This window comes from Syngnathus typhle, linkage group LG3 (assembly GCF_033458585.1).
Source record: "Syngnathus typhle isolate RoL2023-S1 ecotype Sweden linkage group LG3, RoL_Styp_1.0, whole genome shotgun sequence".
Taxonomy (NCBI): Eukaryota; Metazoa; Chordata; class Actinopteri; order Syngnathiformes; family Syngnathidae; genus Syngnathus; species Syngnathus typhle.
The window spans coordinates 17,571,925-17,597,454 of NC_083740.1; the positions used below are offsets into that span (position 1 = coordinate 17,571,925).

The window sequence follows — 25,530 nt, forward strand, 5'->3', positions numbered from 1 at the left end:
ATTCTGTATGATCAATATCAAACCTTATAATTTCCTTATTTGCTATTTTGTATTTTTATATATCTATTAGTTATTTAGCATTTATTTTTAAACTTTTTATTATTTATAATTTTTTTAAGGAAAAAAAAAAAATCGTTCCCATAGTGCCGAGCTCTGGTTGCTGTCTATTCCTGCTCCCAGCTGCAGGGGGGGGCCTGGGGGCAAAGTCTGACAGAGGGTGTGTTGTGTTTGTCAGGAGCGGGGGGTCGCTCCAGCCCGGTGGCAGGGACGAGCTGGGCACGAGGTGACATTCAAGCTGAGCCCCAGGTGGGGACCTCCTACCAGAACATGTACCAGCCCCCCTGCTTCGACAACCACTATCAACCTTACCAGGTGACAACCAATGGGAATAATCCTTTCTGTAACCTTCATTATAAAGACTTTAAAGATCATTTGCGAACCTCGGTTCTATTGCGGTCCACTTGTTATATTGTTCAATTTTAACCTTTATTTTATTATTAGTTTTTTTAAAAAAAAGAAATTTTCAATTACAATTTTTTTTTACGGTATCAGAGAATTTTATAATGTACCAGCCGATACCAATACCAATTCTAGTGGGAATTTTTTGTTTGTTTGTTTTATGTTTACTTTGACTTTACGTTTGAAGAATTACCAAACTGATGCTTGTTGTGATGCAATTTTATTTGAGGTCACCACCTCGTACAATCTCAAATGTTTTGTCATAATTCAATGCAAAAAAAACAAACAAAAAAAACAAAAAAACAATTTCTGAAACCAATTTTAAGGAGAAAAAATATTACAGGCTTCTTGCTTGCATAGATGCTTAGTCGGCCTGATTAAACCTCGCTCGGCCTTGCTTTAGCGTCAAAGTATCTCCGCGGTGTCGACCGCAATGAGCTTTCGGAATTGAGCAATCGGGAATGAGGCATTTTAGTTTTCATGATAAATGTTAGTCAGCCCCACCCTGAGTAGCAACACGACGCGTCGGGGTCACCACGCGCTAGGCGGCCCAGCCCGAATTGCAAAGGTTAATGGTATTGTCTGTCGGCGCGGGAACAAACGGCTTCGCCTCAGCGCGCAGAGGCTGAAACCCGGCCCATTAATGCTAATCAGTTAGCACTCCTTAGCATAATTTAGCCATCCCGCTCAATGATTGATGGTATTTTTAGCCAAGCTGTCATCTCGAGCTTATTCAAATTCAGACGGTCGCTTGATTGTTTTTGCGTCAAAGCGAAGGTGCCTCAGACACACGACACTTGTATACAGTATATTTTCATATTTCATTTTTGTCACTCGGGCATACGGCACCCGCTGCTGTTATTGTTATGTTATTGATAAATGTTTAATAAAGGTGAAGTGTGGAAATTTCCAATGACTTAAAACAAAGTCTGACTTCTTTGAAGTCACCATTTGACTTCCTTAAAACTACAATCTTTGAAACTGTTTTGCAAAATGTTTAATGATGAGGAGTTTTAAAAAGCTACATATTTAACTTTTATAATCTTGTAACTTGGCAACATTTGTGACAATGTCCTGATTTTAAAAAGAGCACATTTCTTTGCAGAAACATTTGATTGTTAATCGTGGGAGGCATCTAAAAAACTGTGCTGTGCTGCACACTCACTGGTGCTTGGTGGCTGATGGGAAATCAAATAAGGGTGCAGACGCGAGATGGGGCCTGATAACAAAGTCAAGACCTCTCAGGAAGGTGCAAGCCCCCAAAACTAACACACACACATCAGCCAATCTTCCCTGGATTTGTGCTGAGAATTTCTATTTGGAAAACATATTGCATCTAATTTACTAAAGAAAAGTAGATGGAGTCAAAGGTGTAATATTTGTTAATATTTTGAGTTTGTATCAAAGCAGACAAACTTCTGATTGACTTCAGAATGCAAATACAAAGTAATAACATGAATATGGGGGACCATCTTGGTTTGCTGTCCCTCCAAGACAAGCGACCCCTGCAATCCCCCCATCCAATCTATGTTGTATTTTTCAGAGCCTAATACAAGAGCTGAGTGTCGCTTAAATAACAGTTTATAAAGCTGTCAGCGAGCTGATGGTGTGGACAAGGTGGCTGACGTATTGCTATTGGCGCTGACAGGAATCACAAGTGAAATTGAAAAAGCGGCCTACGCCAGCGAGTCGACGCCTCGTTGCAAAAGTTTGCCGCGCGCTGCCGAAGACTCTCTGACGATTTTTTATTTTTTTTACTGGACAGGTGCCCCGTGGCGACGACGGCCAAATGTCGGGCTGGAACGTGTCCCCTGAATACCACCTCATGCAACCATACTACTCTGCGGCCTCTTACCTGCCGCAGGGGTTGGGCACTTCCTACTACAAGGACATCAACCATCCCCGCCAGTGAGTGACCTATGACACGCGCACACACTTTTGTGGAAGTGGCCCTGATGTTTTTTTGTTTTTAAAAAACATTACTGTGAGGTACGCTTTAACTTCACATAAGATTTGTCACACATATAAAAATATATTTTTTATTCTTTTCAAAATGTGTCATTCAAATCTGAGCCCCCATGACATCACATTTCCAGGAGGAGAAGTCTTAAATGTGCAAAAAAGTCAGATTTGTCTCGAGCTATGAAAGTTCACTATCAATGCAAATTGTTACAGTTCTGATACTGCCGCCATTTCATTTCACCGAGCGAAGCACCGGCAGGGCTTTAAGACCCCCGTATATCTTTTGTATTTGTTTTGGACTTTCACCTGTCTGTTTCCTGTGAGGGTCCCTGTTAGAATAATTAGTTTTGCTGAAGCGCTGGTCGGCCTGGAACCGAAGGTCACATATCTTCGCTCAAGTCAACATATGTGCCGGGTAGCTTTAGGGAGTCCTTATACTCCCTTTCCTTGTCTTATCTTTGAGAGGGCCTCACAAGTTAGAAACAGAACATCTTTGTTCTTTGTTTCTTGTTAGTTCAAGAGAAGTTCTCTCTCTGTTAATTGTTTTGTCCGAGACAGTGTTTAGTTATCCCATATTTACTCAATGTTTGTTTAAGTAGACTTCATGCAAGTTATCTCACATCTACTTAACGTTTGTTAGAGTGTTTGCACGAGAGGTATCTGATTATTTACTTATTATTATTATTATTGTGTGAAATATAGCAAGAAAGTCTAGAGCATTGTTTTACAGAGACACGGCATCCAGGTTTAGAGATTGCAGCCAGGAACGAGGTTGCCAACCATCTAAGAACAGACTCTGCATTCCTGGGGTCACGGATCGGCCAAGGCCATGCGGCCTCGCACCACACAACATTATTAGCTAGCTGAAACAGTGTTGCTACAGACACACTCTCCCCTCCTTTTAGTGTAGCAACGCCTCTTGTAACCAGGGCAACCCAAATAAAAAGAGGAGATAGCGGAATTGGTGGAGGACTGTGAACTGGGCCCTCTACCTAATTCTCCTCGCGAGCAAAAGAATACTGGTTGTCTTCTCCTCTTTGTTTCCAGTGTGTGAATAAATGTCTGATGGTATTTAGACCTGACAGTCCCCCGCCTCATCCCCTCGTTGCCCAAGGCTTTACGCTTCATTACAGGACCACTACCGCCTTCCCCGCGGGTGGTCCCACATTCGGTAGCAGCCACCTGAGTTGTTCCCACCGTTTTCTTCCTCTCACCTAACAGGAAATGGCTGCCACAACATTGGGTACACCTGCGCTAACCAATAATATCCATCAGCATGAAATTTAGTAGGCGTGTCTATTATGAGCAGCCAGCTCATCTGGCGTTTTGGTTCCAAGCCGCCATTTTCTAGTTCCATCTCGTGCGCACGGATCCCGCACCTTATCAGACGCTTGGTCCGCATCCAGCACGTTAACAAAAGGGAACCGGTCTTGGCCGCGGCGACGTGCCTGTACAACATTCCTTACGCTCGCCTGAGCTTTCTGCGAGCAAGTCCCGGACTGTGCGGCCTTGAATCGGGGCCAAGAGGATTTGCTAATCTTATCCAACCTATGTGTCATTCAGCAGTGTAATAAGTCTGCTGTTGTCGTATCAGCAACATTGATACATTTTCACATCATTAGCCTTTTGTTTTCAAAAACCTCCTCTGTGGAATACGTCAGAGGTGTTCTTTGAATTGAGGTGAAATCCAATCCCGCCATTTTGTTCTGTGAAGCCCAGTCAGGAAACTCTCCATGTCCACCCTTTCCCTATTACGTTGAACGCCGTGTGAAAGTGTACACAGTGGTGTGATATCCTGCTTCACTGGATTCTGTGTAAAAGGCACAAGAGGACAAATGGCAGTTTTTTTTTTTTTTATCAACTTCATTCTTGAAGAATCTATGTGTGTTGTCGTCACTCCAATGTGCACGACTTGAATTGGAAACTGCTTGAATAGAAGTGTGCTTCTATTTAGGTGACCCAACAAAGCGGTCCAAATGTGGACCAGCCAGAACCAGGAACTAGCACCTTGCACCCGCCAAACAGCGGCGCGGCAGATTTATCGAGGCTTCCGAGGCGAGGGCTAATCACTTGGCCAAATACAGAGATCCAAATAACCTTCAGGAGCACCGACGCTGTCCTTTCCCCCGCCTCCCTCGGAATACCCGCCCACCAACAACCCCCCCCCCCCCCCCCCCCCTCCGCAGTCCCCGCTGTCTCCGCAAAATTGCCTTCTGGAGTTAGTGAGCGGGAACAGTTAAGATTTACAAACAATGATGAAGCTTGTCATGCGTCTTTCTCCATCCGTCACGGCGGGCCGGGCGGCGCTGCCGGGGAGAGCCGTGGCGGTGTTCTTCATAAAAGCCAGCTCCATGTGAAATACGTGCCCCCCCGGCCCGCCCGTTTACTGCGCCGCGCTCGTCAGCAGCCCCGCCGCCGTAAATCGCAGAGCGGGGAGGTGACAGCGCAGTCCATCAAGCCACCGCCCCCTTCCGCCCCACCACCTCCGCGTACACACACACACAGTCAGAATGTTTGTCCACACATACACAGATCCACCGCAGAGGGTGTTGGGTGGGGGCGGGAAGCTTGCTTCATGTTCCTTCTTGCCCCCCGTCCTTGTGGAGACTTTGTAAAGTTAGCCAGCTCAACGTTTTGGGATCAATTGCAGTTTGAAAGCAAAGATTCAAACTAAAGTCTGTGCGGGCGCGTCGATATGAGCAGTGGTTATACGGGTGTCAGGAGCATTTAAATGCAAATTACAGACACGCTGATCGATAGAGCCGCGCCGACCCGCCAAGCTCTACAAATCCATAACTATCTTTCTGAGATGATTTTCAATGGATTCAGCCGGCGTCACTGTACACCGTGCCTGTTACCGGCACTTTGGCCTCAATGGCATCTGGATTGAAGCTATTGTTAGGCCCTCGCATGTGGACATGTCAAAAGCTTGCAGGATCTCTGTGTGAAATGTTGCAGGATCTCCGTGTAAAATTGGCTCCAGGCTTGCTTTGTGAGCTGTGAATAAGAGTCAGAGAGAAGATTCCGGTTCCCGCTGGGGCCAGTCATACCCTCAGGGAGCTTCGGGTTGTGTTTGCCACCATGCTGTGCTTCTGAGTGCTAAATACAAGTGTAATTGTGTGTTGTAATGGCTTGTACGACAGCATCATTAACAGCAGCCTCCGGGCACTGTTAGGCATTTAATGGCTGCCGTGCGCTTTATGTATTGGTCCGCAGTGTGACCAAAACGCTGAACCACTGACTCTACTGAACGCCAGATTATAGGATAAGTCAAAATTCTCTATAGCTTCTAAAAAGACAAATTTAAACCAGAATTTAAAAGCAAAATGATGAAGCAGACCACATCATTTCATCCAACTAAAGTCCACTAGCTTAATGCTACCAATAGCAAAACACTTGATGGGCTAAAGGTGACTAGCATAGATCAACTTCAATTAAACACACGGAACATACAAACAGCACATAAAATATCCACAAGCAGTAAATGTAGTATTTTTCCATATGTCGATATGATTGGTCATCTTAAAGTGTTGTTTTAAAAATGAGCGACTGAACATGATTTTGAGGTGTTGAGTAAACATCAATTGAGGTTCTCCATATTTATTCCGCTCTCTTCCATGTGTCCTTTACTTTGGCATTTTTCTTGCGCTGTCTGTTTGGCCTGTTTTGTTTAAAACGCAAACCGGCAAATATTGATCAGCCACCTCAGCTCATTAAGGCGTATCCTTCAGGTTTACAAGACGGACAGGCCATTTTGTGAGGTGACGGGGCACGCAGGAGTAGAGATGCACCGATCCGATATCTGGATCGGATATCGGCCCCGATATCAACAAAATAGATGGATCGGGTATCGGAAAATGCAGCCGATCTGTGAGCCGATACTTTCCTTAATCTATTGGGACGCGGGCTACGTCATACGTCAGCAGCACGTGTGCCGCATGCCACGAGAGTTTTCTAAACAAACGCAAACATGGAGCGAACGTTCGCTTCTCTTCCCCGGGTTGCTAAGCGGACGTCAAACCCTGCGCGTTCGCTTCTCTTCCCCGGGTTGCTAAGCGGACGTCAAACCCTGCGCGTTCGCTTCTCTCCCGAATGGGGGGGGTGGAGGCTAATCGGATGTCAAACGCTGCGTGTTCGCTTCTCTTCCGGGGGGGTGTTAATGGGACGTCAAACGCTTTGTGTGGCGGGCTCCATCTAGTGTGGAAACTGAGAAGCTGAGCTCAAGCTTCTTGTGCGGGCCAAATTCAATTATGTTTTCAGAATTTGCTGCGGGCCAATAAAAACTGGACCGTTAGTTTGGACACCCCTAATTTAGAGCAAAGAACTGTGTAGTCTGCCTGATGCCATTGCCTTTGGTCTTTTCTGTTCCACATGTAGAGTTATGTAGCTTGTTAAGTCAACCATAATATCGGATCGGTATCGGGTATCGACCGATACGCAAAGCCACGGCATCGGTATCGGTATCGAAACTGAAAAAGTCGGATCGGTGCATCTCTACGCAGGAGCCCCACTGGAGATTGAACATAGTGCAAAGTGGACAGCCGTACGCCCCCCCCCCCCCCCCATCCCCTTCCTGCCGGTCGTCTTGGAGCGGGGACAGATTGGTTAACAATACGAGGGCAGAGGGTCCTCACTGCTTAATTAGCCTCTGACCCCGACACTGATGCCTTCTGTCAGTCGGAGTGTAATGGCTGCATATGCGCACACGCCCTGGACCCAGACTCGGCAATGTTACGGTCGGTAGCCTCGATGCTCGTTAAGTCTGAAGTGTTTCGCATAATTTCTTCTCGTGTTGTTTCCGTTTTCACGTTCTTGTTTTCATTTTTCCTTTTCATCAATATCGCGGCCGTCTGATTTGATAATTGACTCAGTGCATGATTCTCGAGCTTCACATCTTTGCGATTTCTTTTTAGCTCGTTGTTTCATTCTCGATTCAAAGTCATGAAGAAAAAGTCACGACGGAATGGATGGACAAAAAGTTGGGGTGAAAGTTCGCCGTGTGAACATCATTCGAAGTGGCGTGAGCCGCCATGTTTAAAGGCCGTCTGCCTGGCTGCCCTTTGACTGAGTTTTCCAGGTCATTAAGTTGCGCTGAGCCGGCTGATGACGACGAACCACACACACGCACACAATACACACACACTCACACACAAAAGCACAAAAGTGTCCAGGGACATTTTGAGCTCGTATCATTTTAATGAGAGCCATTTCATCCCAAGCTAACCTTGTCATGTGACAGGCTACTTTTCATTCTGAAGATTGAATTGCTGTTGCCGCGCGGGCTAACGGCTCGTGCTAAGTGTGAGCGTGGCCCCGAACTACAGCGACTCTTCATTTCCTTTAATAGTTTGTGTTGGACTTTTTTCCATTGACTTTGGACAATGTTGAAACATATTCTGAAAGGTTCTGAAGACTTTTCTGCTTTGACTATGTCCTGTTTGGTACTATTATTGTTTTGTTAGCTGTTTAATGATGGTTAATTGCCACCCATGGGAAAAGCTGTATTGCGCAAGATGTTTTACTTCTTAAGCACTGAATTCATCTTATCAAATAGATATAATACAACACTTTTTTTTTTTCTATTGACAAAAGCTTTTGTGATTTGGATTTTATTACATTGTGATGTCGATTTGATGAATTGTTCAACCCTATTTCAAATCCACTCCCGCTCTTCCTTCTCTCAAATGTACATTTTAAGAGTTACACAAAGGAGAGAGGATTTTGCTGTTGCAGGTGGTGACAAGTGGGCGGTATGTTTGCTTGAGCATTATCTCATGCTCACCCCCATAACGCGACGCAATGCGCATGCCGGCAGAGCGACTCCGACTATCTTGTCAGCCAGCGAGAGATGATGCTGTCCCGTGAGGGCTTTTGTCGCTCAGCGTGACGGGCCACCATTGCACTTTGATGCACTCCCACACTCTCCTTAGCCAGCACGATGGGAGGTTGCCGACGCCCACTTTTGTCCCGCCTTCTATTGTTTGGCCCCTGAGGGACGGCCATCGAGGCAAAAGTTCACTTTTGCTTATTCCCAGCAGCACGAGCATTTTCAACACCAACTGCCATTCTCTAAAGTCACAGTAAGCCAAAGAAGAAGCAAAATAGGTTCGTTGATGCTCGCTACACAAAAATCTTGCTTGACATCGTTGCAATTTCATGCACGGTTTCATTCTTCTCTGAAAGCTGAAGGGTTAGTGTCAGGTTTAAGTACCATCCGACATTATTTTACACACTTTAACAAAGAGGAGAAGACAACCAGTATTCGTTTTAATTGCGGGGAGAATTACGTAGAAGGCCCCGGCCTTGGCCGATCGTGACTCCAGCGATGCAGAGTCTGTCCTGTTACTCCTCAGCTGGTTGGGAGCTGGTTGGCTGACTTGTCCTTGATTAGATATCTCGAAGCGTGTTGAGTATCACTATACTAATACTGAGTAAATATTGGATAACTTATATGCAACTACTTCAACAGATATGTTTTGTCTGTAACACTTACAATCTCAATCAACAGCAATCCATAGATAAAAGCTACAGAGTTGGCTTAAAGGGAGAGAAGATCTTATGAATTAAACAGAGAACTAGAGAGAGAAGAAAGGAAGGGATGTAAAGGAATTCTCTGGGACTAGACAGAGAATTTTGTTGAAGCAAAGGACTCCCAACTTGTAAATAATGAGGCCTTTGGTCAGGCCGACCATCGAATTATTCCAACAGTTAGGGTTTATTCATGTTGTTTCATTAGCATTCGCTCCTGCTGTTTTTCATTATCATCTTTTTACGGCCGTGTGTTTTTTTTTTTTCATGTGTGTCATTTTCCCGTACTAACATTCCATTTTCACGATCTTGGCCTTCTGGTATATAAATATAGGGTTAACTGTTTTTAAAGTCAATTAATTTGTCATTTTCCCCTAAAATAATTACCCAAACGTGGTCAAATGGCCGTCACTAATTAATAATAATTGAGTAGCAGCTACATGGGGCTAATTGACAATGAAAATCATGTCGCACTCGGATTTCGCAAACAATTGTGACAGGAAAGTGAATTAGACGGCAAGCATGTGGGCCGCGTCCTCAATTAACATCAACCAGCACCTTTAATTACACACACGCACGCACACACGCACACAGACATGCACACACACACTCGGAAGCTTTAATGGCGTACAAGCACAGCACAGCGGCTGCACCTTGCAACACAAACATCCCTTTTAATGATGAAGGTGCCCGTTTGAAAGTGGTGACAAAGTGCAGATGGGCAAAAAAAAAAAGTGGGCGTCCCAAACCAATCAGGAAGTTAATGAGGAGAGAAATGACCTCACAACACAACAGGGAGGAGGACGGCAGGGAGGGAGCGCCGCCGGCCAATCGGAACGCTGATGTAAATGCAAAGACGCCTTTAATATTGTAACACTCAAATAGAAATTTTAACGGCTTTACCTCTTTATATTAAAAAATGACTTTTATAGTCTTTTTTAGTCGACTTTTTCAAGTCGAGCCTGGCGAACAATTGGATCTTTTAAATTTGTCATATATGAATACAGAAATGTCTCTCTAGCGCCTCCTACTAATGTTCAACGTGTAGATCAGGAGTGTCAAACTCATTTTTTTGGCGGGCCGCATTGTAGTCATAGCTTCTTTCGGAGGGCCATTGTGACTGTCAACCCAAATAAATGTATGAGCACCTCATATTATATACAGTCAAAGCTACAAAACAAACTGACAAATCAGACGAGTAAAAACTGGTCAAATATTTAAAAATAGAAAAAGATATTTCAAGTGAAGACAATTTGCAATTCTAGTAATGAAACACGAATTTGATGCACAATTTGTCTTCGCGGGCCACACAAAATAATGTGGCGGGCCATATCTGGCCCCCGGGCCTTGACTTTGACACCTGTGGTGTAGATATTCTTTCCCCTACTTGGAAACTCAAATTTGAAACCCCAGCCCAACTTTTAGACCCTAGTTTTAAATCGAAACCTTAAAAACCCGACTTTGAAAGCCGACTTTAATAGCCTAACCCTAATTTGAAACCCAAATTCGACTTTGGAACCCGACTTTGAAGTTGAGGCCTTGTTGGAAGGGCAGGATAAATTTTTGGGGTTGACTGGAAGAAAAATAGAGTTGGGTAGGTTCCACCTGGCAGTTCTGAATTCATACTGCGGTTATACTGTAAATTGTGACGACCATATTCTGAGCTGTGCGTATATGCGTGTGTTTGTGTGCGCGTGTGCGTGTATAATGTATTGTCATTGTAAAAGCAGTGATTAGTTGCGCTGCGTTCAGGAACGAGTGCCAACGCAGCACAGGGGCTTATTGAACAAGTCTTTTGTCGCCATTTTGTCTCCCCCCTCACCCATGCGCACAGATTAGAATTTGTCTTTTCATGTTTAGTGTAATTTTTGTCTTCTCACACAGTGTTTTAGTGTTCTCTTTATTTTTATATTTTAATCTTGTCTGTCTCTTTTTTGCGTGTGTAGCAATAATGGACAGCGGCCAGGGCAGCGCCCCCAACTCGATGGCCTCCAGACTCGCGGTCATCAAACCGTATCAGGATGACGACAGCGACGACAGCGACGATAGCGGCCGCCTTGTCGTCGCCGAAGATGTGGGCGAATGAACGCAGAGCTTTGGTTTTTGCACGACAAGCGACGCTTTTAACTAACAAACTTACTTCACTAATCATTCAAATCAACAGCTGACAGACTTGTCACAACATAAAGTTAAAGTGATAGAATAGTACGTTTGATTATTTTATTAATCAACGAGAAATTACATTTTATTCAGTAAAGTGTTTCTTAAATTTTTTTCTTGCACGACAAGCGACGCTTTTAACAAACAAACTTACTTCACTAATCATTCAAATCAACAGCGAACAGACTTGTCACAACATAAAGTTAAAGTGATAGAATAGTACGTTTGATTATTTTATTAATCAACGAGAAATTACATTTTATTCAGTAAAGTGTTTCTTAAATTTTTTTCTTATAATTGTTGATGTCACATGATTTTGAGCTTCGGTTTTTGCACGACAAGCGACGCTTTTAACAAACAAACTTACTTCACTAATCATTCAAATCAACAGCTAACAGACTTGTCACAACATAAAGTTAAAGTGATAGAATAGTACGTTTGATTATTTTATTAATCAACGAGAAATTTCATTTTATTCAGTAAAGTGTTTCTTAAATTCTTTTCTTATAATTGTTGATGTCACATGATTTCGAGCTTCGACGCTTTTAACAAACAAACTTACTTCACTAATCATTCAAATCAACAGATAACAGATTCGTCGCAACATAAAGTTAAAGTTATAGAATAATACATGTTTGATTATTTTATTAATCAACGAGAAATTACATTTTATTCAGTAAAGTGTTTCTTAAATTTTTTTCTTATAATTGTTGATGTCACTTCGGTTTTTGCACGACAAGTGACGCTTTTAACAAACAAACTTACTTCACTAATCATTCAAATCAACAGCTAACAGATTCGTCACAACATAAAGTTAAAGTTATAGAATAATAGATGTTTGAATATTTGATTAATCAACGAGAAATTACATTTTATAATTTGTTTCTTAAATTTTCTTCTCATAATTGTTGATTTCACATGCTTTTTTTCATTATCCTAATAAAGATTCATTGATGAAACTGCGTCCAACAAGTGTTTTTCTTAAAAAACAACCAAAAAAATGCTTCCTCCAAAACTAAATTGGCAGCCGAACTGCAGCAAGTCTTGTGTGGCTAAAGCCAAAGCGTCCTTAACTCTTTCCTCTACAGATGTGTTAAGATTACAAGGGTAAAAATGTTCCGGGGCCTCAAGGAGATTCTTCATGTGAAGTGTTTTCTTGAGTTTATGTGGCTACAAGTCTGTTTGCGGCGCTGAAATGATGGAGGGTGTCGGAAAACAAAGTCCGAGTGTTTTCTTTGCGCTAACACTCAGCGGGTCGTGCCCCATCTGCTGGAATCAATAACGCTGCCGTCTTGTTCTTCTTTTTTTTTCTTTATGAAACGCACTTACTCTTAATTTCATCCCCGAGTGGTTTTAGAGAGAAGAATGTGGAGTTACCTATAAGCGCCACGCCGCCATAAATCAGAGGCAGCGCTAGTATCGATTGAGGCTGATATATCACACAAATTTACTGTCACTTCTGTTTTCAATTAAAGATACAATCAGTCAGATAATGACTTAATTGGATTTTACACAAGATTGACTTTTATGGCCGGCGCTTTTACGACTTTAGTTAAGGGAGGCCATTTTATCACGGGGAGAACACAGTGTGTCGCCGTTGCCCCCCCCCCCCCCTCCCCGCGACACGACGCCCCCTGCTGGCCTGCAGTGTTCGTTTCACCTTCAAAAGTCTAACTAAACTTGGTCCTGCGAAATCTCATGAGACCTCAGCTCAATGAGCATCAAGAGGATTCAAAAATTTTGCCATCCTAGTCTGACAATTGCGTGCGTGCGTATTTGCAGACACAATCTGAATGTGTTCAAACTTGATTGAGACGTGCCGACAAATTGCTCCCCCGGGGACTCTTAAATCAAATGCGCGGTGACAACAAGCCCCGCCTCACAATCAGCGCCTCCTAATCACAGCAATTTTCTACTCGTGCCCATTTTATTGAGTCCCCAAAAGCCCAAAACCTTTACCACCAATGTTTCAAGTACCAATTCCAATGTTGTTATGGTTATCCAGAAGTGTAAAAAAAAATCGTATTTTTCAATCATCATTCACATTTAAAACTAGGTGTGAAATAAATCTTTTTCCATTTTAACATATTGATATTTTTAATGTTTGATTAAAACATTTTTGGAAATGGTGAAAAATATCCAAATTCAGACTCCTTAATACTCATTTTCAAAATTATAATCTGATGTATTTTTGTCACATCGTCCATTTTTATCATTAATTTACTTGAAAGTCCCCTTTCCTCGCAATATAATTTTTCCTATTCCCATGTTGCCACTTTACATGACAGGTAAAGTCCTGAGTCGGACCCGCAGTCTGTCCAGACCCGTCTAGTCACCTTGAAGAGGTGCTGGGCCAATTTCCAATTAAAAGCTTAATAGCCCCACTTGCTTGGCTGGCCCGCCATCCATCCCGTGATGTGCTTCAATAAACTAACACCGGCCTCCATTAGGTGATGCTACTCAATTCTGTATTCACTGCAGCGCATGCAAAACGTACAAGTTGTAAAAGTTGCAGTTGAGTTCCGTCTAGATTGCTCTTTTATTTGTTCCGGTTTAATAGCCGATTGTTTGTTGGGTAGCAGGCTGGCGCGAACGACAATTCAAAGTGTCTCCACTATGCTTAATGGAGTAGTGGCATGGAGGAGAAGCTAGAATGTCAACATTTTTAATGCAAATCTGGGTCAAGAATGACCCCCCCCCCCCCCCCCCCCCCGCCACACACACTTTTGGGGGCTTCTTTGTGATTTTTATTATTAGCTTCTCACCATAGTTACCTATAATCAAATCAGTCATACCCAAACTACAATACAAATATTTAAATCCCTTATATATTTTGAATAAATATCCAATTCTAAGTTTGAAAATAACATTTTTGGTGTCGGATTTGAAATGTTTGCTTAATATCTCACGGATTAAAACATAAAATAAACAACGTAATCACTAGTCCCTCTAAAAAAAAAAATCCTAAAAATGATTATTTTTTGCATATACCGACCACTTCGGTCACGTGCACGTTTTGATTGACAGCCTTGTCTTTGTATAACTTTAGATATTGAATTATTCAGCAAGAAAACTAAAGCCAACTGACTTACTTTCCTGTGAAACGTTTTTGCCTATATTTTTCCAAGGAGGGAACAGTTGTGGTTGACGTGCACGTTGTGATTGATAGACAGCCGGGTGGGTGGGCGTGTAAAGTAAGCCACCCCAACCCGCCCCTGCGCAACCCGGGTCCCCGTCCCCTCACTCTTGTCTCTCTCTCTCTGTCTCATCTCGAGCGTGTGACAAGTGTAGAAACTGTACAGCGCGCACAGCACATCCGGGTGGGCGATGAACGGTTACGGCTCCCCGTACTTGTACGTAGGCGAGCCCGTGTCGCAGCCGCCGCGGGCGCCCCTCCAGCGGACCCCCAAATGCGCGCGATGCCGGAACCACGGCGTGCTGTCGTGGCTGAAGGGCCACAAGAGGTACTGCCGCTTCAAGGACTGCGCCTGCGACAAGTGCATTCTCATCATCGAGAGGCAACGCGTCATGGCCGCGCAGGTGGCGCTGCGCCGGCAGCAGGCCAACGAGAGCCTGGACAGCCTCATCCCGGAGGCTCTCAGGGTCGTGCCGGCCGAGGGGGCCGCGGCGGCGGCTGCGGCAGCCACGGCAACCGGCGGCGAGTCCGACGCCAGCTGGCGGAGCGCGGAGGAAAGACACGGTAAGGCGCGCCCACGTTTTGAAAGCAGTCAACACTCCGGAAAGACTATACTTCTGGATTTAATCAGATCATTTTTGGACTTCCGATTCTTTTGATTAGTAATAACTTATTTTAGTAGAGACACACTGGAAATATATTTCAGGGGAAAACGAAAAACAAGTGAATCTTTATTGACAAAAACTACATCATCATCACAATCGTCAAGCAGGGATTCCAACTATATAACTTTGTTTCAAAATTTACAATAAATAGAAAAAAATAAAACTATGGAGGATACGTGGGTCTAATTGTTTATTTTATGCTGTATTGCATTATTAACGTTTTATATACACCTGGATACAAACGTATACGTACAGTAAACACAAAATGACACACGCATGCACTGCTGCAATTCTTTACATTGTCATGCAAAAGGTATTATGTGAGCTGTATGTATTGTCATGTCTAAAATGGATTTTTTGTCGTGATCATCATAATATAAAGTAACAAAATAACACCCACAAATATATGTTTGTTTGTTTTTAAAATTACAACATTTCTCAGTAAATAATTTAAGGAGACCTGGATCAATTGTTTTGATGTCACACTCGGCCTTTGGAAAATTTTATATTCTCTAATACAAATGTAAGTCCTTTTTTACATTCTACATTTGAATAGGACATTTTATGTCAGCTCTTTTATCCGCCTGTAAAAAAAAAAAAAACTTTGAACAAACAAATATGTATTTAGATGGTTTATTGCTGCTTGTAAAAACAATTTGATGAAAAATTTAATGTTACATGTAAAGTAAAATATTGTTTTTATGTACATAAAATATATTTTTATGTAAAAAAACATTTTTCATAAAAAATATATTGCTACATGAAAACCAATACACAATAATCCACTTATATTTTAACGATACACATTATATATACATTTCAAAATGTTAACATTATCTTACACAAATTTAAAAATAAAGTTCATTGTTAAATGTCACGTTTAATCCAAAAACAATAATTTGCAATTTATAATTAACAGCACAACATACCACAAATCCTATTTACCCTTGATCTGATTTATCTAGATTTTGGGTCACTTGTTACCAGGATCCATCGCAAAATACGTTTTTATCCATAGTAATTTCAATTTGGGTTATTGCTCTCTAATACCAAATATAAAACAGCACTGCTTGTTTTGCAGAAGCTCCAGAGGATGGGAGTGGGGACGTGTCTGGGCCCGAGACCGGGGGCAGTCCCGGAGAGCGAGACCAAGATCAGGTGAGCTCCCCAGAAGGTTCCAAACCAAACTCCTGCTACACGCCGGAGCCCCCAGACGGCCACCCGGGAGAGAAAGAAGCCAAAGCCACCGAGAGTCCCCAGAAGAGCCCTGCCAGTCCAGGGGGCCGGGCGGTGCTGATCGAGGGTCTGGCCGGCTCAGTCAACCTTCCCTTCAGCCTCAGAGCCAACCGTCCCTCACTGGAGGTCCTCAAGAAGATCTTTCCGAGCCACAAGGCACCCGTTTTGGAGCTCATCCTCCGAGGCTGCGGGGGCGACCTGGTAGGGGCCATCGAGGTGCTGTTGTTCAGCCGGGGCTCGGACGGAGGCGGGCAGCCGCACCCAGAAACGCACCCAGACCCTCTGGTGCTTCCGCCGGGGGGGCATCCTTTTGAGCACAGCCTGGGCTCCTACCACCCGGTGACGTCCTCGGCCAAGTGGTCGGTGGGCTCCGCCTTCAGGGTGCCGGACTCGCTGCGCTTCACGTCTGAGTCGCCCTCAGTGGGGGCCCTGGGCGTCCCCCTTCAGCACCCGCGCTACCCGCTAGTTCTGCGCAACTCCCTGACCCGGGGCCCAGGCGGAGCCCTGGTGCCCAACGATGTGACCCTGTGGAACACGGTGGCCCTGCAGCAGCAATATCAGCTACGCTCGGCCGCCGCCGCCCAATACGTGTCGCCCTTCGGCCCGGCCGGAGCTCCCGGGGGCTCCGTCTTTCGGGGGGCCTCACTCCTACATCAGCACCACTCCAGAGTCACAGATGAGTCCCGCGGCGGCATCCAGGACGGGGAGGGCTGCGGGCCAGGGGCCAAAGGGGGCCTATACTCACCCGACGAGGACTACGAGGAACGCTCAGATTCGGCCGACTCCCGCATCATGAACTCGTCCAGCTAGACCGCTTTTTGTTTGTTATGACCAGACCCATACCAACAATGACGTGAGCCCTACTCGTGATAGTAAACACATTTACGTCTATTTCCTGCATGATGTCATGTTTGTGAGCATGTGTGACTAATAAACAAGAGACACTGTAAATGTAAAGTGTGTCAAATGTCGCCTTATTAAAGCCCAGCCACCACCTCCACTTTGTACACAAAAAGCCAATGAGCCAAATAGAAATCATCTGGTTAGTGTCACAAAATCACCTTTCAACATTTTTAACTGGGACACAATGGAAAATATATTGATTTAAACATAAAAATGAAACACCTCCAAAACACGTAAACAAATAGCCCTTGATTAGTTTTCGAAAGTAAAAATACTTAGTGTAGCGAAGCAGTTTTCACAGTGTTCACCACTAGATGTCAGAATCACAAGTCTGTCGTCTTCACCACCAGAGAGGAGAGGGCGGTTAAATTAGGTCAAGAAAATTGTTTCTTTCCGGTAAAATAAGACGCAGATGATATGTTCACCAAATTTAACCATCAACACTTTTGCCTGGTTTGCTTTGAGATGCTAACAGCTATGAAAGATTTCAAGTTGCTACGACACTGATCTCAGAAGTACATCTGTTCAAAAAGATTCGTTTTCTTGAAATGCATGAGGCCTTATTAAATGCGTGACCTCCAAAAACATGGATATACGTAAATTCACCTAGTGGCTTCATTGGAAAAGTAGAAACAAAAGCCGAACTCACGTCTTCCTTGAAGATTTGTCAACGGCATCAGATAATGTAATCTCATTTCATATATAACAGAATGTTTGGACAACTGGATCTGCAGAATCTGCAGCATGTGCGTGGCACAGCATGTTCAGTTTCCTTCCATTCAAATAAGGTGACAAATGCCGCCACCTGCTGGTCAAACGTTGACACAGCATGAGCGCTCCGGTTTTATCCAGCTCGTTGAGTTGACCTGCTTTCGTGTGACATCTAGTGTTTGGACGTCGAAACGACATTTGATGCTTTTCATGACTAAGAAAAGGGCCTCAGTTACAACCCAAGATGAACACGAATACTTATTTCAATAATTTCCCCTACAATGTACATTTAGATAATACTACACAAATAAAGTTGTAGACGGTAGAAATACCATCTTCAAAACATGATCAATTGCAAAAGAAATAAAACAGCAATTACTGACATTGAAACGACATGAAAAAGTATAAAACAAAATGACCGACGGTGAGAACTGATTTAGTGTGTTAACTGCCGTGTTATCTTTGGACTGGTGTCGGGTCAAGGTGTCAAAGCACTTGAGACGAAGACAAATGCCGCTCGCCATGTCTGCTTATGTCCTTAAGTGCATGTGTTGCGAGTCCATCACGGGCTAATTAACATAACAGCGCTCCACTTACACTTTTAGTGGCGTGGCGTGCACCTCCACCACCTCCTCCTCCTCCTTCTCAATGGGACACTTCCAGCTAGTTGCTGCTCTTTCAATCAGAAACACGACAGCACGTGATCAAATGTCATTTCAGCTACACCACATACCACCAACATCTCCAGAACCCAGCAGAAGTTCTGGAAAAGTTTCATGTGTCAATAAAGCCTCCAAAGATTCATTTGAACCGTCACAAGAACTCCAAAGTTTTCTGTAACAAGATCTGGAACTCCTCCTCAAGATTATTCCAACACTCATGAAGACTTTGTTGACCAGCTGGAAGAACCACAAATCTTATTTGACGTGACTTGGAACCTCTCAAACAATCATTCTTCTCTCCCACAGACCTTTATGAAGACCTACATTTTTTTTCTACAAGACCTAGAATCCCTTTAAGTGTTTTAAGACTCATTTGCATCCCTGCAAGAACCTTAAATGGTCTTGAACATGAGCGGCATTTAATTCAAGAATCCTTAACCCTTCAGAAGACTCAACAGAAAAGAACTCTAAATCTTCCAAAGGGCCCTGAACCCATCAAGAGTCTTCCAAAGATTGCCATATCTTCTTGAACAGAACCTAGAACTACTTCAGAAGTCATTCAAGCCTTCCATAGATTATTTGGAACCACCTCAAGAAGCCCAGGTTTCCACAGGGACAGGTAGCTCTTCATGGGGGACCCACAAACCCGAGTTTTATTGAGAATCCAAGACTCCCCCTCTCAGAGAAATTGAGACCATCCACAACGACCTGTAGAAGACCTTCAAGATCTACAGGCTGTCCCACATTTCCCGGTGTAACTTTAAAAAAAAAAAAGATGCCAAGAATTCCTTCAAAGTATCATCCCAGGGGTCCTTAATGAGCCACAGAGAATACGTTACACCTGGAGGTGTCCAGACCCTGGTGACGAGCGCATCACTCCGACCTGAGCTGTGGGCCGGGCCTGTCAGATCAAAGCATTCCTAACCAGGAAACTGCAGCGTGGGGTGGCCGCTTGTAACCCCCATCGTAAATTAAGAGACCAAGTGGAGAGTCAAGCTGCACCTGCAGGTCTTCACCCCCCCCCCCCTCCCCACCCCAAATAAACTACTCAACCCTCCCTTTCTCCACACATGGAGGAAGAGTTAGGACCCCAGAGAACCCCAGGCTGCACACAGCGTTTTAGATTGAGGGCTATTACGCGGTTGTTACAAATATTGACCAGTAATACACTAGGAAAACACAAAAGTTAGATACAATACAACGAAATAATGTGTATGCATCTTTAACCAAAATAAAGTGGAAAGGGATAACATAAGACCTAATTATCATCTACACAAGACAACCAAAAATTATTATAAAAAAATGACAAATTCCAAAATAAATTAATCAAATGTTGAAATGAATAAAAAATGCCATCAAATAAATGAAAACAGAAAAAAAAAGAAAAAAGTTTGATTTTGCAATACTAGGTGAAACTAAATGGATGTTTCATCACATTCAAAATCATCTCGCTACCTCCTCCTTAATTTGCGGTGTTTGGAAACATTAATAAGACCTTTGCATATAAAGGGAACTTCATGAAGAAATGAGCTAACAAGCTAAATCAGCACTGCACACAAATATGTTGACTAGAAACACCATGACATGAAAATAATTCATTTATGACGGTTATACTGTCAAGAACCTTGTGTCAAAAAGCAGATTTGAGCACCGCGGAAGCTTGGTGGCTCCCTATTGGTCAATTTCGTTTTTTTTGTATTTGGTTGGAGAGGCCGCCAATCAGAAGCAGAGGGGGCGTGGTTTGTGAGAGGCGTTTGCGGTGAGCTGGCTTTGCGCGAGCAAATTTGGCTCAGTCGGCTTACACGCGCAGACACACGCAGTCAATTAACCCCAGCCAATTAAGTGATCGCTGCTCTCCAGCAGGCTGGAAAACAACTGGAGTGAAAGGACCGTCCACTCGTGGAGGTAAATTTTATTCTTTATGTTAGTATGGCCACTAATTTAGCAGGTAAATAAAACTAATCAGCGCAGGAATTGATTTGTTTTATTTCAATTATTTTTTGATTGTTTTAAGACATGCTTAAGTCTAACTTGGATGCTGAGTGTTTACTTGTATTTGACATTTATAGTTTCTGGAATTTACAGGTTTTTTTTTTTTTTAAAACCTGCTTTTAACCCTTGTTTATTTTTTTATTCGTATAATCTGGATTAGAATCCTGCACTCTTTAACATTTAAAATCATTTTGATCAATTCCTATTTATCTCCATAGTTGGAGTAAAAAAGTATGCTTTATGAGAATATTCATAAATCTGGATAAGAATTCAACACTTTTTAACATAACTTTTTAAAATTATTTTATTTCATGCAATAGCCTAAACCATATTTTGTGACTTTAAAAAGTACTGTAATTCTTTTGGTTAACATTCATTTCTCCATAATGTAGAGAATGAGAACATATTAATGAAGATTTATTGCTGCAGCACGTGCATATTTTGTAAACTGGAAAAAAATGCAAATCTAAAATAATGTCACGTATCTATCTATCTATCTATCTATCTATCTATCTATCTATCTATCTATCTATCTATCTATCTATCTATCTATCTATCTATCTATCTATCTATCTATCTATCTATCTATCTATCTATCTATCTATCTATCTATCTATCTATCTATCTATCTATCTATTAAAATATATTCACACAAGCATTTACTTATTCAGAATTGTATTGCATTTTCCTCTCATTTCAGAAAAAAAGCTATACTGAAATGTAAATTTATATGTATTTTCAAGTGCTACATTATAATCCAGACTATATGAGTGCAATCTTCTTCTTTTCTAAACAAAAGAAATACGCAGAATGAGAAAATGAGTATAATAAAATGCCCTTTCTATCGTTCCTATGCATTTATGTGCATGACATTGCAAACGATCGTCATCATTGCCATGCAATTACCGCAACTAAAAAATCCCTTTGCATGGTGTTCAGGGCGCTCGCAAACATGACCGAGGGTTGCGAGTTCGAGATCGACGTAGAGAGCGTGGAGGCGGAGGCCGACCAGGCGAGCGAGCGAGTGGACGAGGACAACCAGCACGACGGCGGGGACGCTCTCGCCGCCAAGCCGGGCCCCGGAGGCCTGAGCCCGGGCGAGCAGCGCAAGTTGAGCCGCACGCCCAAGTGCGCTCGCTGTCGCAACCACGGCGTGGTGTCGTGCCTCAAGGGCCACAAACGCTTCTGCCGCTGGAGGGACTGCCAGTGCGCCAACTGCCTGCTGGTGGTGCAGGTAAATTTTATTCTTTATGTTAGTATGGCCACTAATTTAGCAGGTAAATAAAACTAATCAGCGCAGGAATTGATTTGTTTTATTTCAATTATTTTTTGATTGTTTTAAGACATGCTTAAGTCTAACTTGGATGCTGAGTGTTTACTTGTATTTGACATTTATAGTTTCTGGAATTTACAGTTTTTTTTTTTTTTAAAACCTGCTTTTAACCCTTGTTTATTTTTTTATTCGTATAATCTGGATTAGAATCCTGCACTCTTTAACATTTAAAATCATTTTGATCAATTCCTATTTATCTCCATAGTTGGAGTAAAAAAGTATGCTTTATGAGAATATTCATAAATCTGGATAAGAATTCAACACTTTTTAACATAACTTTTTAAAATTATTTTATTTCATGCAATAGCCTAAACCATATTTTGTGACTTTAAAAAGTACTGTAATTCTTTTGGTTAACATTCATTTCTCCATAATGTAGAGAATGAGAACATATTAATGAAGATTTATTGCTGCAGCACGTGCATATTTTGTAAACTGGAAAAAAATGCAAATCTAAAATAATGTCACGTATCTATCTATCTATCTATCTATCTATCTATCTATCTATCTATCTATCTATCTATCTATCTATCTATCTATCTATCTATCTATCTATCTATCTATCTATCTATCTATCTATCTATCTATCTATTAAAATATATTCACACAAGCATTTACTTATTCAGAATTGTATTGCATTTTCCTCTCATTTCAGAAAAAAAGCTATACTGAAATGTAAATTTATATGTATTTTCAAGTGCTACATTATAATCCAGACTATATGAGTGCAATCTTCTTCTTTTCTAAACAAAAGAAATACGCAGAATGAGAAAATGAGTATAATAAAATGCCCTTTCTATCGTTCCTATGCATTTATGTGCATGACATTGCAAACGATCGTCATCATTGCCATGCAATTACCGCAACTAAAAAATCCCTTTGCATGGTGTTCAGGGCGCTCGCAAACATGACCGAGGGTTGCGAGTTCGAGATCGACGTAGAGAGCGTGGAGGCGGAGGCCGACCAGGCGAGCGAGCGAGTGGACGAGGACAACCAGCACGACGGCGGGGACGCTCTCGCCGCCAAGCCGGGCCCCGGAGGCCTGAGCCCGGGCGAGCAGCGCAAGTTGAGCCGCACGCCCAAGTGCGCTCGCTGTCGCAACCACGGCGTGGTGTCGTGCCTCAAGGGCCACAAACGCTTCTGCCGCTGGAGGGACTGCCAGTGCGCCAACTGCCTGCTGGTGGTGGAGAGGCAGCGGGTGATGGCCGCGCAGGTGGCGCTCCGGAGGCAGCAAGCCACCGAGGTAAGGCGGAGGGCGGATCCAGGGACGGTTAACCTCTGACGTTGCGCACTTGCACGTTTAGTATAAGTGCGGAGAATTCTCGAGACGGATTAGAAATTTCTATTGAAATAAAAATAAAAAATGAAATACGCAAGTATGCTTCACACTTAATGATAACGATCAGGATTTTTTTTTAAAGACATTTCAATGTCAACAATGACAATCACGTCTTGTCTGTTCTTCTATGTTGCTGATATTCCGCCCCAAAAATTTGGGCTCTTTGTGTTTTCTGATATTTGAGTCTTCTGCATTTGGGAATTTGCTTTTAGCTTTACACTACATTGAGTAATTTGGGAGGTTACAAATCGTATGTGCAGTTGGATTTATTTAGCAATGAGAATTCTGCTTGTGTCGTGCCGGGTTAAAATTGGAGCATGTAAGAACATTTTTAAAGACACGATATTTTGATATGTAAGTCTATTTTTTTAAACACGGTCAATCGGATTGTGACACATGAATTGAAAGACAAAGAGATTGATGCTAGCTGTGACTTGATCTGAGACGAATTTTATTTACGAATGACCAGATTTTTTTTTTTTTCAGGACAAAAAAGGCCTGTCTGGGAAACAAATTCCAGCGGAGAGGAGGCCCATCTATCAGCGACATGTTCGTCCATCAACTCTGCTGGCCAAAAGCATCCTCGAAGGTCAAAAACTGGCAATTACATCTCTCTTCTTCTGCATGGGCTTTAAAACAAGTTCATATTGAAGCAGCTGTTGCAAATATCATTATTTGTTTATTTGACACTTTTGAGGAGTTGACCTATTTGGTTAAAAGGGGAACCTGTCCTGGAGCTGTTGCTATCAAACTTGAAACCATTTGCACGTCCTAATTTGTCCCCCAATTCGACAGGTTTCCGCCCGGTGCCGTCCGATTCCTTCCTGGCCGCCAACCCGAGCCTGCCTCCGCCACTGAGTGACCGCATGCGCAAGAGGCGGGCCTTCGCCGACAAGGAGCTGGAGAGCATCATGCTGGAGCGCGAGTACAAGGAGCGCGAACTTCTGGAGAACGGCCAGGCCTCCCCGCTCCTCTTCGCCAGCAACGCGGCGCACCATGCCGTCGACTACAGCGCCTACAAGTCGGCGTACTCGCCCGAGGTGTCCCCAAAGGACATGTGCCTGGGCCCGGGCTGTTTGGACGCGCCCGTGCCGTACGCCGCGGCCGCTAACAACGTGGAGCTGGTCTCGTCCAACGTGAGCGTGGCCGCCACGTACCGGCACTACCCAAGAGGGGGCTTTGTGGTGTGGCCCCGTGCTGCCGCTAACCTGGGGGACGCCCTGTTTTACCGCCAGTGCCTCTTCAACGCAACGGCGGTGCAGAATATGAAGCCCGGCGGTGCGCCGTGGGAGCCCAAGACCGCGCCCCCCGAGAGCCAGCCAGCAGAGCGGGACGTGGCCGATGCTGAGGGCTCGCGAGCCACCTTGTTGCAGGATCCCCCAAAATCTACCATGAGAGAGAACTCTGCTTTTTACTCGCCAAAGAGGAACTTTGGACAAGCCTTCCCAGCTAAGGACGCAGCCAAGTTCTCACTGAAAGTCAACTCCACCTTTCACTCGCTCATTCAACACTCGCTGGGTGACAAGGGCGGCGGCGGAGCGGCGCCCGAACTCCGGGGTGCACCGTACTGTAAGGAGTTCCTGCAGGAGGCGGCGCGCAAGCTCCGGGAAAGTTCCGGCAAGGACGCGCAGGCCGGCAAAATGGCCGACAGGTGCGCCAAAGACTTTCTGTCCAAGCCGGGAGGGACCAAGATGGCTGCCCGCGAGTCCCTGTCCTTCTCAGTGGAGGCCATTTTGAAAAGACCCGCCATGAGTCGAGCGTTTCATTGAAAGACAAATACACCCAATTTTCTTTTAGAAAAAAAACTTTAGATCCCAGACAAATCAGCTCAATAAACCTCCGTCGCTCGGATTACTACTTTCCTGTCTGCCAAGGCTTTGGCGCCAACCTGTGGCAATTTTGCACATTCTGGAACAATGCATATGGATGACTGAGAATCGCAAATTCAGAGTCGGCGGGGGTTCTCTGTATGTAAATATGGTTTTTGGGTCCAAAAAGAACACTTTCTGGTTTTGTACAGTGTATTATAAATTGTTTCTGCTTGTGCATGTGAAAAAAAAATGTCAAAAGTATTTAAACAAGTTGCTCATGTCAATAAACTTTGGAAGACTTTGCCTAAAATGCCTCAAAGTTCATACTCAAGTAAGTCTGCCATTTTGCCATTTCCCTAATAATAAAATCCAATTTCAAACCACTTTTGCTTAAGAACAGGACATTTATATAAAAATAGCAAAACAAATGTGGCAGTCGAATTTTCAGCCCGTAATTGATATATTTGTTTTGAGCGTAAAGGACCTCAAAAATAAAATTTTTTAGTCATAACGGATATTTTTGTAATTAATTGTCTGAATAAATAATGATCTCCCAAATAATGGATCTCAAATAATCATTGGTGAAACATGAAAACTCCATTTGAAGATCAATTCAAGACATCCAAAAGAAAA

At 43.4% G+C, this 25,530-nt stretch overlaps 2 protein-coding genes across 2 annotated transcripts; both read left to right on the forward strand.

Annotated features, from left to right (window-relative positions):
• Positions 1-14,391: 14,391 nt before the first annotated feature.
• Positions 14,392-17,103, forward strand: LOC133151586 (doublesex- and mab-3-related transcription factor 3-like). The gene is made up of 2 exons (XM_061274745.1): positions 14,392-14,816; positions 15,975-17,103. Exons 1-2 carry the CDS (start codon positions 14,437-14,439, stop codon positions 16,954-16,956), a joined length of 1,362 nt encoding a protein of 453 aa, XP_061130729.1. The 5' UTR covers positions 14,392-14,436; the 3' UTR covers positions 16,957-17,103.
• Positions 17,104-20,220: 3,117 nt separating this feature from the next.
• Positions 20,221-25,259, forward strand: LOC133151166 (doublesex- and mab-3-related transcription factor 2-like). The gene is made up of 5 exons (XM_061273953.1): positions 20,221-20,327; positions 21,354-21,648; positions 22,595-22,990; positions 23,573-23,675; positions 23,882-25,259. The coding sequence occupies exons 2-5, from the start codon at positions 21,367-21,369 to the stop codon at positions 24,853-24,855; spliced, it is 1,755 nt and encodes a 584-aa protein (XP_061129937.1). The 5' UTR covers positions 20,221-20,327; positions 21,354-21,366; the 3' UTR covers positions 24,856-25,259.
• The last annotated feature ends 271 nt before the right edge of the window (positions 25,260-25,530 follow it).

Bases quoted from the DNA above. Each gene is read 5' to 3' on its own strand.
- LOC133151586 (XM_061274745.1), top strand. From the start codon at position 14,437: ATGAACGGTTACGGCTCCCCGTACTTGTACGTAGGCGAGCCCGTGTCG. The intron at 14,817-15,974 runs GCGCCCACGTTT...AATATAAAACAG, and splicing joins GAGGAAAGACACGGTAAGGC to CACTGCTTGTTTTGCAGAAG.
- LOC133151166 (XM_061273953.1), top strand. From the start codon at position 21,367: ATGACCGAGGGTTGCGAGTTCGAGATCGACGTAGAGAGCGTGGAGGCG. The intron at 22,991-23,572 runs GTAAGGCGGAGG...TTTTTTTTTCAG, and splicing joins GGAGGCAGCAAGCCACCGAG to GACAAAAAAGGCCTGTCTGG. The intron at 23,676-23,881 runs GTCAAAAACTGG...CCAATTCGACAG, and splicing joins GGCCAAAAGCATCCTCGAAG to GTTTCCGCCCGGTGCCGTCC.